The 15,491-nt window shown below is 50.2% G+C and overlaps 1 protein-coding gene across 2 annotated transcripts in view; it reads left to right on the top strand.

The window, feature by feature from the left end:
* The first annotated feature begins 232 nt into the window (after positions 1-232).
* Positions 233-15,491, top strand: part of LOC310696914 (mitochondrial adenyl nucleotide antiporter SLC25A23-like) — a 58,148-nt gene continuing 42,889 nt past the window's right edge. For both annotated transcript variants that reach the window (XR_014520786.1, XM_083483104.1), the window contains exon 1: positions 233-796. Coding sequence is in view for 1 of the 2 variants with exons in the window: in XM_083483104.1 (XP_083339230.1) it covers positions 602-796 (195 nt within the window). In the remaining variant the exon portion in view is untranslated. The remainder of the gene's footprint in view (positions 797-15,491) is intronic.

The following is a 15,491-nucleotide window of genomic DNA, read 5'->3' as shown; positions in this document are numbered from 1 at the left end:
GCAGAAAGAAGTCAAGTTTGGAAATGTCAAAATGATTGTGAAATCCGCGAAATGTACAAACCTGAAATATATAAATTTTAAAAATGCTAATAAAAAGACTTGTTGCAGCAGGGAGAGTCTCCTTGCAGGGAACGAGGCCGGGCGGCTTCTTCGGGCAGGCGCAGCCAAGACCCGGCGACAGAATGGCCGCTGCGGGAGAAGGCAGCGCCGCAGCGCGGCTCGGATCCTGCGCATTTGCCGAGCGCTGGCTTGCGGAGCGCCTAAGCCCTCCTGACGCGGTCGGCCCCCTCCCTCCCCCTCCTTCCTTCCTTCCCCGCCCCCGGAGGCGCATTAACCCTTCGGCGCCCGTGCAGCGCGCCTTCCTCCCGTTTTCTCCCGCTAAGCGGGGAGGGGCGAGAGGAGGAAACGGCCAAGGGAGGCGACGCCAAGCAGCCGTCGGTTAAATGCCCTTGCGCGGGCGGGCGGCGGCGGAGGCGTCTCCGTTTGCGAAGCGAGGCTGCTGGAGGCCAGGCAGCGGCGCGATGGTGGCCCCCGGCCCGTCGGGCTCCTCCGCAGCCAGCAAGACCCGCCTGTTGCCGCCGGGGCTCCGGTGAGACCCAGGATGCTGGGGCCCCGGGAGAGAGCGGCGCCCCGCCAGGCGCCCCCCGCCGAAAGCGCCCGGGACCCCGAGCGACACCAGCGCTGGGCCAGCCTCTTCGAGCAGCTGGACACCAACAAGGACGGGCGCGTGGACGTCCACGAGCTCCGCCAGGGCCTGGCCCGGATGGGCATGAACGCCGGCTCCCACGCCGAGCAGGTGGGTGGCCAGCGCGGGGAAGGCGCCCGGGGCGGCCCCGGGGAAACGGAGGAGGGGGGCGCAGGGGGGAAGACCCTCGGGGCGCAGGGCGGAACAGTGGCGTAGCATGGGGGGTGCAGGGGGGGCCGGCCGCACCGGGCACAACATCTGGGGGTTAGGGTTAGGGGGAGCAAATCCACGGGTTAGGGGGCGCAAATTACTTGCCTTGCCCCGGGTGCTGACAACCCACGCTACGCCACTGGGGCGGAAGACCCTCGGGGCGCAGGGCGGAAGACCCTCGGGGCGCAGGGCACCTCTCTGTGGATCGCAGGCGTCTGGGTGGCACGCGGTGCCCGCCCCCCCTCCAAAGACCCCCCCCTGCAAAGTGGGTGGCCCCCGGACGGGGCTCCCGCTGGACCCTGGAAGCGCAGGGATCGAGGAGGGGGATGTTCGCCGGCGCCGCTGAAGCCGGATGCAAGCGGCGACTCCCCGAAGTCGAAGGAGCCCCTTTCTCTTCTGCATCTTCCCTTTCTCCGGGGGGCGGGGGTCTCCTCCGGTCTCCCGAGGCCAGAAGGGAGCCGTCTGCTGGCGGGGACGGGGGATTGCTTTGGGCGCTCTGCACGCCCGGCGGCTGGGGAAGGGGCCTCCTGCATCTTGCACAACCGGCGAACGGGACGGATTCCGCCCCCTCTACGCGCACGACTCCGGCATTGCACTGAAGCTTTCCTTATGAGTCAGCCCTGCTCCTACTCCGGCACTATAGAAGCCCTCTGCCCCCGCCTCCCCCCCACGCCCGGTTGTCAGAACGGTGACAAAATAATTTCTCCCGCTTTGCAGTGGCAAAAAGAGGTGACAGCGTAGAAGTGGGCGCATGCCTTCCAGCCAGGTCTAGGAAGGAGGGCAGGGCGCCTGTGTTTTTTCGAGGGATCTGTTAGGAGGTGGGGAATTTCACCTGCCGCAGCTTCTCACCCTGACAGGTGCCACACACCTGTCCCCAAATTGTACAAAGCATTAAAGGTACAAAAAAGCCTTCTCTTTGCACCCTGACAAGTGCAAAGGGACGTGCACACTCATACATATCCAGGCAGGATTTAATTTGGGTCATGGAAACTACACTGAATGCCAGGGATCAACAAGCGGAATATGCTAATAAAAATTCCTTTGAACATGTGCAGAATGTATACGCAGGGTAACCGCAGTGTGCCCTGCACTCAGGAGGATTAGGAGCTGGGCTTTCCAGGACAGCTGATACAGCTTTTGAACATGCTTCTAAGTAATTGCCTCTTTTGTGCAGTGGGAGTAGCTGTGTTAAGTCTGTTGCAGCAAAAGCAGCAGTAAGTCTGTGGCACTTTTAAAGATGAACAGTACTGCTATGGTAGGGGTGGGCTTTGGTAATCTTTGGTAGTATGGCGCCCTGAGCAAGGCCAAAATTTGGGGTCCCCAAATGGGTCTTCTCAATTTTGCACCCCCTCAGCTTGGCGTCCTGTGCGGGAGAACTGCCCGCACCACCCTAAATCCGGCTCTGGTTGTGGCACAAGCTTTTGTGGATTTTTATTTTTTATACACTTATGTACAAAGTGTTGCCAGGGACGCGGGTGGCGCTGTGGGTTAAACCACAGAGCCTAGGACTTGCTGATCAGAAGATCGGCGGTTCGAATCCCCGTGACAGGGTGAGCTCCCGTTGTTCGGTCCCTGCTCCTGCCAACCTAGCAGTTCGAAAGCATGTCAAAGTGCAAGTAGATAAATAGGTACCGCTCTGGCGGGAAGGTAAACGGCATTTCCATGCGCTGCTTTGGTTCGCCAGAAGCGGCTTAGTCATGCTGGCCACATGACCTAGAAGCTGTACGCCGGCTCCCTCGGCCAATAAAGCAAGATGAGCGCCGCAACCCCAGAGTCGGTCACGACTGGACCTAATGGCCAGGGGTCCCTTTACCTTTACCTTTACAAAGTGTTGTTAGGTTTGTGAATATGTATATGGTTGTAGGGAGAAAAATAATAAACGGTGGAGTCAAATGGCAATGCAATGGTACTGCAGAGGGGGCTAATCTTTGACGTCGCTGGACTCCCTGTGGCTCCGGCCAAGCAGAGGTGAAACTAGGCTTTATTTCACCCTGGTCAAAACCCAGTTTGGCACGCACGCACACACACACACACACACACACAAAAGCTGGGAGCCTCAATGGCACCCCTCTGTAGGCTTCACTGGGAGCAAAATACCTGGCTAGCCCCGCTCCCCATAGCTGCAGCTTTGCAGCCAAGCATGACCAAAGGTCAGGGATGATGGGAATTCAACAACTGGAGGATCTCAGGCTAGCCACCTGTGGGCTAGTGTATAGCAAACAGTGCCATGAATCCATATGCCTACCCAAACCCACTGCCTGATGAGCTGTTATTTCCATTGACCAACAAGCAAGGTTGAGTTACAGATAGGTAGCCGTGTTGGTCTGCCATAGTCAAAATAAAAAAATTCCTTCCAGTAGCACCTTAAAGACCAACTAAGTTAGTTCTTGGTATGAGCTTTCGTGTGCATGCACACTTCTTCAGATACACACTGAATATCTGTACCTGAAGAAGTGTACATGCACACAAAAGCTCATACCAAGAACTAACTTAGTTGGTCTTTAAGGTGCTACTGGAAGGAATTTTTTTATTTTAAGCAAGGTTGAATTCAGGTTAATGATTAATGGTAGTCCTGGGGCAATATATAATTATAATTCTGGGAGCATTGGGAGAAAACAATGACTATCTCAACCATTTGCCCTACTGCCCTTAAGATATGCATATTAACGTATTTATTCCTGTGAAATGAAAGTATTTTTGTTGTTTGCTGCCTGTCTTCTGTACTTTTCCAGATGTTATTTTGCAGCAGCTAGCTAATGCATCGTTGGCAATCTCTGTACCTTCACCCAGAGAACACAGGATGACTTGTGTGGTTATTCTTTAAGTGTCTGCCTGTGGATCTATTGCTTTATTTAGCTCTGCTGCTTGGAATAGTCTGGTGAAAAGGAGCAGAGGTTTAAAGTAGGGATGCCAAGCCTGTGGTCCCCCTGAACTTGCTGGACTCCAAGTCCCATAATCCCTGACTACTGACTCTGCTGGGAGTTGAGAGTCCAGCAATATCCGGAGGGCCACAAGTTCCCCATCCCTGGTGTAACCATAATGAAGGTATCCTTGCCTTGGGAAGAGATATCTGGGGTACTTTGCAGGAGAACGGTGCTGAGCCTGTTGCTGCTCAATATTTTCATTGCTGACCAGTAAGCACATCCACTGACTTCACTTGCTGAGTTGTCAGATAATAAAAAGAGTGTTTGAGGGTATTCACCTCACCTGAAGAGCCAGTGTGGTGTAGTGCAGTGTTTCCCAACCGGTGTTCTGCGGCACACTAGTGTGCCGCGAGACGTTGCCTGGTGTGCCGTGGGAGGGAGGCGGGCGAGTCGGGTGGCGAGAGGCGGGGCGGCGGCGGCGAGGAGAGGCCGCCCAGCGCGGGGCTCTCGCCGTCTGCCTGCCTGGCTGCCTGCGTGGCGCTGACGTCACGGGGCTGTAACGTGCCCCACATAGGCACACGCGGGGCGGCGAGCGAGCTCCCTCCCACATTCCATCGCCGCTCGCTTCGGCCGGCCTACTGGGCTGTCGCAGGCGGAAGGCCTGCGCATGCGCAGGGTTTTCGCGCCTTCGGGATTCCCTTCACGCCTTCCTCCTCCCGGGTCCTTGAGAGCGCGGGAAGCGGCAGCGCGAGACCGGCGTTGAGCCTGGTAGGTATTGCGCTTGCCAAGGCAGTCATTTGGGAAATGAAAACTTGCAAAGCAAGCAACCAGTTCAATCTGAAGTACGTGTATGCTTAATATCCTGTATCTGAAACCTGTTCTGCCCCCTCCCCCACACTTGGTGCCATTTTCATCTACACATGCAGCAGAGTAAGTTGACCCAGAATAGTACCAATTCAGATGGCAGATGGGAGAATGACAGTGCTGAATGCTTTCCCATGTAGAACAGTCCCTGCAAATAAAAACCTAGCATATTTGGAAGAGGGATGCTAGCCTAACCATTACCTTCTATGCTGTTACTATTTTTTTAATTTTTTTTACATAAGTAAAAAGTGACCTTTCCCCATCTGGCATGGTGGTGTGCCTCGAGATTTTTTTCATGAAACAAGTGTGCCTTTGCCCAAAAAAGGTTGGGAAACACTGGTGTAGTGGTTAAGAACAATAGACTCGTAATCTGGGGAACCGGGTTCGCTTCCCCGCTCCTCCACATGCAGCTGCTGGGTGACCTTGGGCTAGTCACACTTCTCTGAAGTCTCACAGCTCCACTCACCCCACAGAGTGTTTGTTGTGGGGGAAGAAGGGAAAGGAGAATGTTAGCCGCTTTGAGACTCCTTCGGGTAGTGATAAAGTGGGATATCAAATCCAAACTCTTCTTCTTCTGAAGAGCTCTGTTAAAAAAGGACTGAGTTCACATGGAGTTCAATGGACACATGTGGCTTGGAAGTTAACCTACCGTGGCTTGTTCACTCAATGAATTCTCAATGTGTGCATGAGCTGGCTCTGATGTGAAGGCACAGAAAATGGTGTGTGTGTGTTTCATAGAGAAATGCTATGGGGAAACTTGATAGAATTAACAAATACTTGGGTGATAAAAAATGATCCCATTGACCAAGGATGGGAAACATCTATTGCTTTTTTTCATTTCATTTTCATTGGAAGGAAGACACTGGTGAAAAGGAACAGCAGTGGTGGACTTTGGGCTCTCAAATTCCAGTGGTGTGAGGAACCTGAAACCCTCCAGATGTTGTTGGACTGCCACCGCCCTCTGCCAGCAAAGTCAGTGGTCAGGGATTATGGGAGTTGGAGTCCAGCAAGTTCAAGGATTACAATTCCCATTCTCCTTGGCCATTGACTATGATGGCTGAGGCTGATGGGAGCTAGAGGCAAGCAACAACTGGAGGGGCAGAGATTCTCTATTCTTGATGTAAGGGATAAGCATTTGTTGTTGTTTTAACAATTATCTTCTCAAATGAGAGCTAGGTAGCTGGCAACACAGTGGAATTCCACAACCAACTGGCTTGAAGCCAAACTTCTGTTTGGTAGCTCATATTCTTTATTTTGAATTCGGTATTTTAAAACAAAAGCTGGAGCATGTTGCCAAGGAAACTAGCAGCCTAAAAAGAAATTCAAGGAGATGGTATAACCCAGTGCATTGATCTCACCAGCATCTAGGTCTCAGCAAATCATCCCATTTGAAGTAAAAATACACAACTCATAAAATGTTGAGGTGACATCTCAAGGTCAAAATCTAACATTAGAAATGGAGGCAAATTTTCCAAAATTTATTTTCATCCTTTGAACAGGCAGCTTGGCTTAAGTAGGAAGAGGCAGCTGGAAGTACAGATATCGCTTTTTAATTCTCCCACCTTAACTGACAGTGCAAAGTGGATGTATTCAGAAATATGTGCATTTAGGAATATAGCCTGACAGTCAGTGCAATACTATACCCACCTACCCAGAAGTAAGTCCCATTGAGTTCAATGGAGATTACTCCCCGGTAAGTGAATAGAAGATTGTAACCCAAGAGATTCTTCCAGTTTTCTGCATCTCAGTTTCTCAATCCTTAATGAGAAGGAAGGAAGGAAGGAAGGAAGGAAGGAAGGAAGGAAGGAAGGAAGAAAGGAAAGAGAGAGAGAGAGAGACCCAATGGGATAGGAGAGCTGTACTCAAGCTTTATTAAAGTTATGCCATTTTCAGCACTAGCCAATAACCCATTTCTCTGACAATGTTGTGAAATGTGAGCTATTACAAAGAGGAAGGAATGTTAATAGTGTTTATCCTCAGCATGCATTCAAATGGCTGCAGAAATGGAGTGCAAGACAGGTCAAAAACTCCACGCAGCTGCACTCCATAATATGTGCCCCAGGATCCTTTGTACAATGATGTTTGTCTTGGGGGGGGGTCATGGTGTGTGAAGTCTAGAATTTACTTTTCGGTTTGCATCCCTCTTCCTTAATGCTCCTGGATGCATTGTCGAAGCCGTTGGAATCAAATGCTGGGGTATTGTGCAAACTAGGGGTATTGTGCAAACTCATTAGCAGATTTCCTTCGCATATTTTCCACCAGCTGCCTCAGGATCTTGTCATGCCCTGGGATGCCGTGATCATACAGCTGGAAGGGCCCTTGTAAGCCATGTGGTTCAACCACTGCTTAATGGGGGGGGGACCAATCTGTTTCTTTCACTCTGGCTGGAAAAGAGGTTCAGTTGTCCCTTCTGAAAGTGCTTCACAGAAATGCACACAAAGACTAGGCATGCTCATATATGGGGGAATGCACTGAGGTTGCTGGCCTACTTACTGTTTTAGAATTGTTGCACAGCCCTGTCTAAGAATAACTTTTGCCAGTGTAATGTTGGTGGAGCTTGTCAGTTCTGCTCCCCCTTCTGCTTACTAAGGAACATATCCTTCCTTAGATTAGGTGTGAGGAACCTTTGGCCTTCCAGATGTCACTGAACTACAATTCCCATCAGCCCCAGAAAGCATGACCAATGGCCAGGGATGGTGAGAGATCAGCAACATCTGGAGATGCCAAAGACTCTCCACATCTGCCTTAGACTCTGAATTACCGTATTTTTCGCTCTATAAGACACACTTTTTCCCTCCTAAAAAGTAAGGGGAAATGTGTGTGCGTCTTATGGAGCGAATGCAGGCTGTGCTGCTATCCCAGAAGCCAGAACAGCAAGAGGGATCGCTGCGCAGCACTCTCTCTTGCTGTTCTAGCTTCTGGCTTAACCCCTCAGTCCCTTCCCCCACCTCCCTGAAGAGCCCCCAAGAGTCGCGCTCCCTTTAAAGAGCCGTGCAGAGTGTGTGTCTCTTGGGGGCTTTTCCCCGAGGAGGGAGAAGGGCAGCCCATCAGTGACAGTGACACACACTCCATGCGGCTCGTGAAAGGGAGCGCTGAGCACAGCCTGGGATGCATACAGGCTCTGCTCAGCGCTCCCTTTAAAGAATTTTTTTTTCTTGCATTCCCCCTCTAAAAACTAGGTGTGTCTTATGGTCAGGTGCGTCTTATGGAGCTAAAAATACAGTACAGTGGTGCCTCGCAAGACGAAAAGAATCTGTTCTGTGATTCTCTTTGTCTAGCGGTTTTTTTGTCTTGCGAAGCAAGCCCATTGACGGATTAGCGGATTAGCGCTATTAGCGCTTTTAGCGGCTTTTAGCAGCTTATCTGCTGATCGGATCAGCTGATTAGCGGCTTAGCGGCTTAGAAAAAGGGGGGGAGGGGAAAAAATCCAGCAGGAACTCGCAAGACATTTTCGTCTTGCAAAGCAAGCCCATAGGAGATTCGTTTTGCGAAGCACCTCCAAAACGGAAAACTCTTTCGTCTAGCGAGTTTTCCGTCTTGCGAGGCATTCGTCTTGCGGGGCACCACTGTATGTGGATATGCTATCTCACAAATCTTACAAATGAATTATGCACAGGCGGCAGCAGAGCAAGCCGATCTGGCCCCTGGGGCAGCGCACGTGCCCTGTGCCTGGGGACGGGGGCAGGGCCAGCCACCGTGGGGTGTGGCGAGCTGGGGCAGGACATTCTGCGGGGCCTTCATAGGCTTTGCCTGCCTCCTCCCACTCAGCCGCCCTACAGCTGAGGGGGAGGCAGCGGGCAGACCATTTGGGGCAGCGTGGAGCCCGTGGGCACGCAAGCCACCACATCACTCCTAGGAGAGACGCATGGCTCGGGTGCGCTGCAGACCCCACAGTGAGTGCCGCCTGGCACTTTGTCACCCCATTCAGTGGTGACACCCGGGGTGGCCCGCCCCCACCATACCCCCCCTTCCTCCGCCCCTGTGCACAGGAAGTCTGCAGACAGGAAACTGCAGAGTCACGGATGGGTTCACACCCATTGGTGCTTTAAAGCCTACTTGAGTATTTGGACTCAGCATCATTTGATGGCGAAACCTTCAGCATACGCAGTTGGGAAGAAATGTTATCCATGCAAACGGTATGAAAGTTGCCTCTCCTCTTCAAACATCTAGCTCCCAATTCCTCATAAAGTTTGAACCAGAAACCATGACAAAGCAGGGTTTGAACTGAGCCAAACTTAGGAACACTGAGCTTGGAGAACCTGTGTCAGGGTTCCCCCTGAAATATGGAAAGCAGTCATGAAATGATGGAGACTGAAACCCTGTATGTGTCTTTACTTGAAAGTGAGGCACACTATGCTCTGTAGGATTTATTTATGATAAGGCAATTGTGGATGGGCCTCACCATTAGGCAGGATGAGGTTAAAGGGCAGAAAATCTATTTTTGTTTGTTATTGTTGTATTTTTACTACCAGTGAAGATGTGTTTGTGGGATTAGCTGCCTTTAATGCCAGAAATAACTTTGCTAGTCTTGAGCACTGTGCACCCTGATGGGGGGCACGGCAGGTATTGTATTTGCTCTTCTGCGTCAGGCAACAAAATACTGTATTTTTCCATCTATAAGACGCCTCCATGTATAAGACCATGGGGGACTCAGATTTAAGAAAATGGGGGGGATGGCCCCAAGTATAAGACGCCCCCTAATTTTTGACATTATTTTTTAGGGGGAAAACCTAGTCTTATACACGGAAAAATATGGTCTCTGGTAAATATGCATAAACTTTGCTGCATGTCATTCCCCACCACCACCACAGTAAAGATTCTGGGTCCACAGATGTGAGGAATCATGTGACACAGCTTCATTCTTAGGAATTGTGCAACAGCCTCTGAGCCTCTTTCTTAATACAAAAGGGTATCTCTAAATTATCAGCTCTACCTATAGATTCCTCCCACACCTCTGGGACTGGAAGAAAGGCCAGTTAGAGAGCATGGCTTGCTGGGTCTGAAGCACAGCTTTCTGAGCCCTTTATCAGCTCTTTTTATGTGAAGAAGACCTTCCACACCAGGCATAGGCAAACCTGGCCCTCCAGATGTTTTTGGGACTACAATTCCCATCATCCCTAGCTAACAGGACCAGTGGTCAGGGATGATGGGAATTGTAGTCTCAAAACATCTGGAGGGCTGAGTTTGCCTGTGCCTGTTCCACACAAACCAAAGCTGATTTCTCAGCAGGTGGGGCAAGTTTGTGATCTCCGAAAGGTTTGTTGCAAAGGATCTTCTTATACCTGCTAGGGGAAAAAACCCACCCTTTGGAGTGTGTATCTGTGTGTGATGAAGGTGTGTCCCTACACATACGTAAAAAGAAATGTGAAAGTGCCCAAGGCAGGAAGCCAAATGGGCCAGACTTGGGGATTGAAACAGCCAAATAAACACAGGCAGTTATAAATAGAGGGTTTGCTCATGGCTCCCTCCCAGTTATTTTTAACCTGTCTGTGGTGGCCTTTTTGCTGTCACGGAGGTCCCTGGTGACAGATGAGGAAATGACCTGGGAGCTCTGGAATACCAGCTCCTTTTTAAAGGGAAAAGGGAAGCTCTCCTTCCTTGGAAGTTGGGTGGCCATCTGCCATGGATGCTTTAGCTCAGATTCCTGCATTGCAGGGGGTTGGTCTAGATGACCCTTGAGGTCCCTTCCAACCCTACAATTCTGTGATTCTCAGTGGTGGCTCATGTCCTGGTATGACCACTAAATGGCGAAGGGGACTCAGAGGCATCTCTAACCTTCCCTAGTCTACATGTCCACACACCACATTTCACCTGCCTGCACGTTATCCCACCCCTGCACTGTGTATACATAAGGAACTGATCCGGTTTCAGCATCATAAACAGGATCTGGTACCTTCATGGGAACTGAGGAGAGAAGGAGAGATCCAATTGCAGTCTCCAGATTCGTTTTTGTCCATAGCTGAAGGATAGAGAAACCACAACGCCCCCACCCCCAGCAGCTTTGCTGCTCTTCCTAAGCTGAAAGCAGTGAGCACCTTGTTTAGGGGGACATCAAAGAGGAAGCTGCAAAGAAAAGTCTGGTCTCAGTCCAGATTGTGTTGGCTGTAGTGGCACAAAGATCAAGTTTGTTCAGCTGATAGATCCTTTGGCTGCTGCTTGACTCTGAACTTTTATTATCCCAAGCCAGCCTCCTTTCCCACACTCCCATTATTTGTCTCCCAAGACCAGCAAAGATAGTAGTAGTAGCAGTAATAATAATAATAATAATAATAATAATAATAATAATAATAATAATAATACTAAAAAATTCCTTCCAGTAGCACCTTAAAGACCAACTAAGTTAGTTCTTGGTATGAGCTTTCGTGTGCATGCACACTTCTTCAGATACACTGATAATAATAATTTATTTATACCTAGCCCATCTGGCTGGGTTTTCCCAGCCACTCTGAGTGGCTTCCAACAGAATATTAAAATACAATAACCTATTAAACATTAAAAGCTTCCCTAAACAGGGCTGCATTCAGATGTCTTCTAAAAGTCTGGTAGATGTTTTTCTCTTTGACATCTGGTGGGAGGGCATTCCACAGGGTGGGTGCCACTACCGAGAAGGCCCTCTGGCTGGTTCTGAAAAAACCAACCCCACCAAATGCTGTCAATCTATTGGAACCGTTCTTATCCCTTAGTTGTGGGAATTATCTGTAGTCCATGCTGGCTGGCACAGCTTGCATGAGGTAGAGTGCTGCAGTCCTTGCTCTCCAATGCCATTTCTTTGCAGGGAGAGTAAATAGGATACAGTCTTCTGCGTCCTATCTTCTTGTAGGAGATCTACTAGCTGCCTGTGTGAACCTCCATAAAAAGCTTCAATCAGCAAAACGCTCATTCTCCTATACATTTCCAAAGTTGCCCAGGATTTTTATGATGACTTCTATGAAAACATTTTTCTTTGGCACCCAATGTTCTCCTCCTTGTTGGTCCCCTCCTGAAGGCCGGTGGTGGCAGCAACGCACAGCCTCCCCGGCTCCGCCTCCCGCTCGCTCTCCGCCCCAATGCGGAAGGGAGGAAGAGCCAGCCCAGGCGAAGCATCCACCAGCTGAAGTTTCTGAACCATCAACAGAGGCAGCCCCAATTGGAACGTGTTGCAGCAATCCAACCTCTATGCAAGCTGGAATCTGCTGCAGATGTCACGTGGGCAATTGCATTCTGAAATTAATTCTCAGAGCTCCAAATGCAGGCAGTGGAACACGGAGCAGAGCTAACCCAGAAAACAATCCACTGCATTGTTCTGCTTCAGGTGAAACTGAATCCAGCAGTTCCAAGTCCACTCACAGATAGTTCAAAAACTAAGGCCCAACAGGAGTCCAGGGTCAAAACACCAGGACAACACAAGAGGCCAGGCTGTAAAGGAACTCTGCTCAGGGAGCTGCTGTAAGGAACTAAGGTCTTTTACCCTTAAGGCAGTGATGGCCAAACTTGGCCCTCCAGCTGTTTTGGGACTACAGTTCCCATCATCCCTGACCACTGGTCCTGTTAGCTAGGGATGATGGGAGTTGTAGTCCCAAAACAGCTGGAGGGCCAGGTTTGGCCATCATTGCCTTAAGCTTTCAAAGACCCACCCTTGAGCACAGCTGCAAGCCATCCAGACTGACTGAGGAGTTGGTCTACTCATGAACAACTCTTATTGCAGAGTCCTTGTTCCTCTGTGGGTGCTCTGGCATGTGTATCTTTTATCTCTTTGACTTGGAGGCTTCTCAGCCACAACCTCTCATTCTGCGCAGGAACGCTTTTGTGTCGTGATCTCTGAAGGTCCCAGGTCCCTCTGCTCTGTCTCATTGTCCATTGGCATGGCCTGCTGCTCCTTAGCATTTGCCTTGGGGGCCCTCCAGCTCCTCTTGCAATGGGGGGGGGGGTCCTCCAGCAGGGCCATGACATACACAGAAGATGGGTCAGTCAGGGATTAAGCTCATTAGGGGTTGGGTGAAGGGAGCGATCCCTCACTTGCTTCTTGAAAGCACCCTCTGTGACTGACTTCCCCGAGACCTGGATTCCAGCAGCCACTGAATCTAGAAAAGTGTGTTCTTCCCTCATTCCCTGCCCCTCATACTTCCTCCCAGCAGAACTCCTTTTGGGCTAATACCACACTTCCTACAGTTTTGTTTTTTTTTCTGTAGCAGCACATTCTCAGCTGTGAGTGGGGGGGATTGGGGTCGGTGCACCCAGGGATTTTTTTACGCCTTTGGCACCAAGACACAGAATGCAGTAACCATTTCCTGTAAACTGGCTCTGCTTAAAATGACAAGCAAAGTACAAGCAGTCACACAGTTGCAAAATAGAGGGAAGAATACATAGAAACTAAGCCTTACTGGTTTCAATAGGGTTGTTTTCAATGTAGCACTAAATAAGTACAGTCATACCTCAGGTTACGAACACTGCTGGTTGCATGTTTTCGGATTGCGGACCACACCGAACCCGGAAGTACCGGAACGGGTTACTTCCGGGTTTCGGCACTTGCGCATTCGCAGAAGCACAAAATGACATCACAAGCATGCGCAGAAGCACCAAATCGCATCATGCGCTTGCACAGATGTGGTGCTTCAGGCTGCGAATGCTGCGGGTTGCGAACGTGCCTCCTGCACGGACCACGTTCACAACCAGAGGTATGGCTGTACAGTGGAACCTTGGTTCCCAAACAGCTTAGATGCTGAACAAATTGGCTCCCGGATGCCGCAAACCCGGAAGTAATTGTTCCAGTTTACAAACATTTTTCAGAAGCCAAATGTCTGGCGTAGCTTCCGATTCACTGTAGGAGCTTCCTGCAGCCAATTGGAAGCCGTGCCTTGGTCCCTGAACCGTTTTGGGAGTCAAACAATTGAAGTTCGGGAAACAAGGTTCCACTGTAGTTCCATCAGCTCAAGGATTTACGCTGGAGCAACAGAGCTTCCCCTCTTCTCCTCCATACCACCCCTAAATCTGTTCAAGGGGTTACCCCAACCCTCTGAAGCAGCTTTGGGGAGGTGGAAAGTTGCATTGCACAGATGAGACAGGTTAGTACAATACTGCCTTTTTGAGCAAACTTTTGGCAACTTTTTGGTGCAAAGTTCTCAACCCACAGGACCAAAGCATGCTTGACCTGAAGTTGTCTTCTGAGTTTCTCTCTGCAAGGTCACCTATGAGGCTCATTCACTTGGTCTCATTCTCCTCCAAGGGGCTCATCTGGCCCCGGTCCTCACTTCCCTCAATGATGCCACACTTTGCATCCAGTGTGATGAAGGAAGGACGCCCAGGAGAGCTTTTCCCACCTTCACTGCCCAACTGCAACACAACAGCCCTGCAGTGCTGCCAGTGGATATTACTCTCCAGAAGTTGTGGCCACCACCCTCCCACTTACTCCTGCAGCCCCAGAGGGGAAGGGACCTAGGATGCACTGAACAAGTTGTTGTGGCTGGCATCCGTCTGTCTCAAGAGACAATGGAGTGTGCCTTCAGGGATGAAGCCAAATCGCTGTGTTAACAGCACCAAAGTGATCACCTCGGAGTGCAAGCCTGGGCAGTGTGTACAAGAGGTCCTGGGCTGCCCAGAAGACAGGTTGCCCCTCTTGGCCTCACTGATGTGGTCCAGAGGAAAGCAGAACAATATGTTTGGCACCAGCTAGGGTGCAGTTGCCGGAAGGAGGCGTACAAGGCGCCACCCTAGCCTTTTTTTCTTCTGAAGATATCCTGCAAGGCAGTGGAGCTTTAAGATCAGTTTTCTGTCTCCTAGATGCTCCTGTGGCACATGCAGAAACCATCTTCTTGACCATTGGACCCACTATTGCTCTTGTCTGCTCAATCTGACGGAGCCAAAGATGGATAAACTACCCCAGAAGGAGCATGACATGCCCCCACCGAAGGGACTACCCCTCCCCTAACACCCCATACACCCCTAAACAATCACTCTTAAAAAGGTTCTGAGCCAGGGCCCCAGCACTCTGCAGTTCAACCTGCACCTTTGTGGTTTCCTCAGAGTGTAACAGAAGACTGCACCCTCTCTAAGTCTCTATCAGACCTCAGAAGAGTGTGCCAGTCACTTACAACTCTAATCCTAACCTCCCAGGAGCCTGAATGGCAGGTGTCTAGGCATCCAGGGATTTTAGAAGACATCTGAAGGCAGCCCTGTTTAGGGAAGTTTTTAATGTTTGATACTTTATTATGATTATTATTATTAATATTCTGTTGGGAGCTGCCAAGAGTGTCTGGAGAAACCCAGCCAGATGGGCAGGGTATAAATAATAAATCATCATCATCATCATCATTATCTAAAACCCTGAGGTTACATACTTCACCAATCAAATTTAGGAACTTTATTAGGATTAAAATGTAGAGGGGAATGAAGGAACTTTATTAGGACTAAAGGTAGAGGGAAAGCAGGCAGAAGATCCAAACTGAATACAGTGGTACCTTGGTTTACAACCATAATCCGTTCCAGAGGTCCGTTTGTAAACTAAAACAGGTTGTAATCCAAGACACGCTTTCGCCAATGGGGCCTCCCAAAAATTTTTGTTTATAATCCCCCCCCAAAAAGGGGGGGTTGTAATCCAAAAAAAGTTTGCAAACCAGGACACGCACTTCCGGGTTTGAAGGGTTTGACGTGTTTGTAATCCAAAACATATGCAAACGAAGACATATGCAAACCAAGGTACCACTGTACAAAATAAACACTGTGGCTCTAAAACTGAACTAATGCTAGTCTATTCACTGCACTCAGTTTTGCTCACAAAGAATCAGCAGGGCAGCCTTGGGACCCTGGTGCTGCAGAGGGAACTAGATCCCCTGATGTTAGAAGGGAAAGGAAGCAGCAAAGGCAGTCCAGCTTCTTCAAGGCCCTTTCCCCAC

This window comes from Podarcis liolepis (assembly GCF_965112155.1).
Source record: "Podarcis liolepis genome assembly, chromosome: 17".
Lineage (NCBI taxonomy): Eukaryota > Metazoa > Chordata > Lepidosauria > Squamata > Lacertidae > Podarcis > Podarcis liolepis.
Note: the sequence above shows the minus strand (reverse complement) of the source record. Positions and strands in the feature narration are given on the sequence as shown.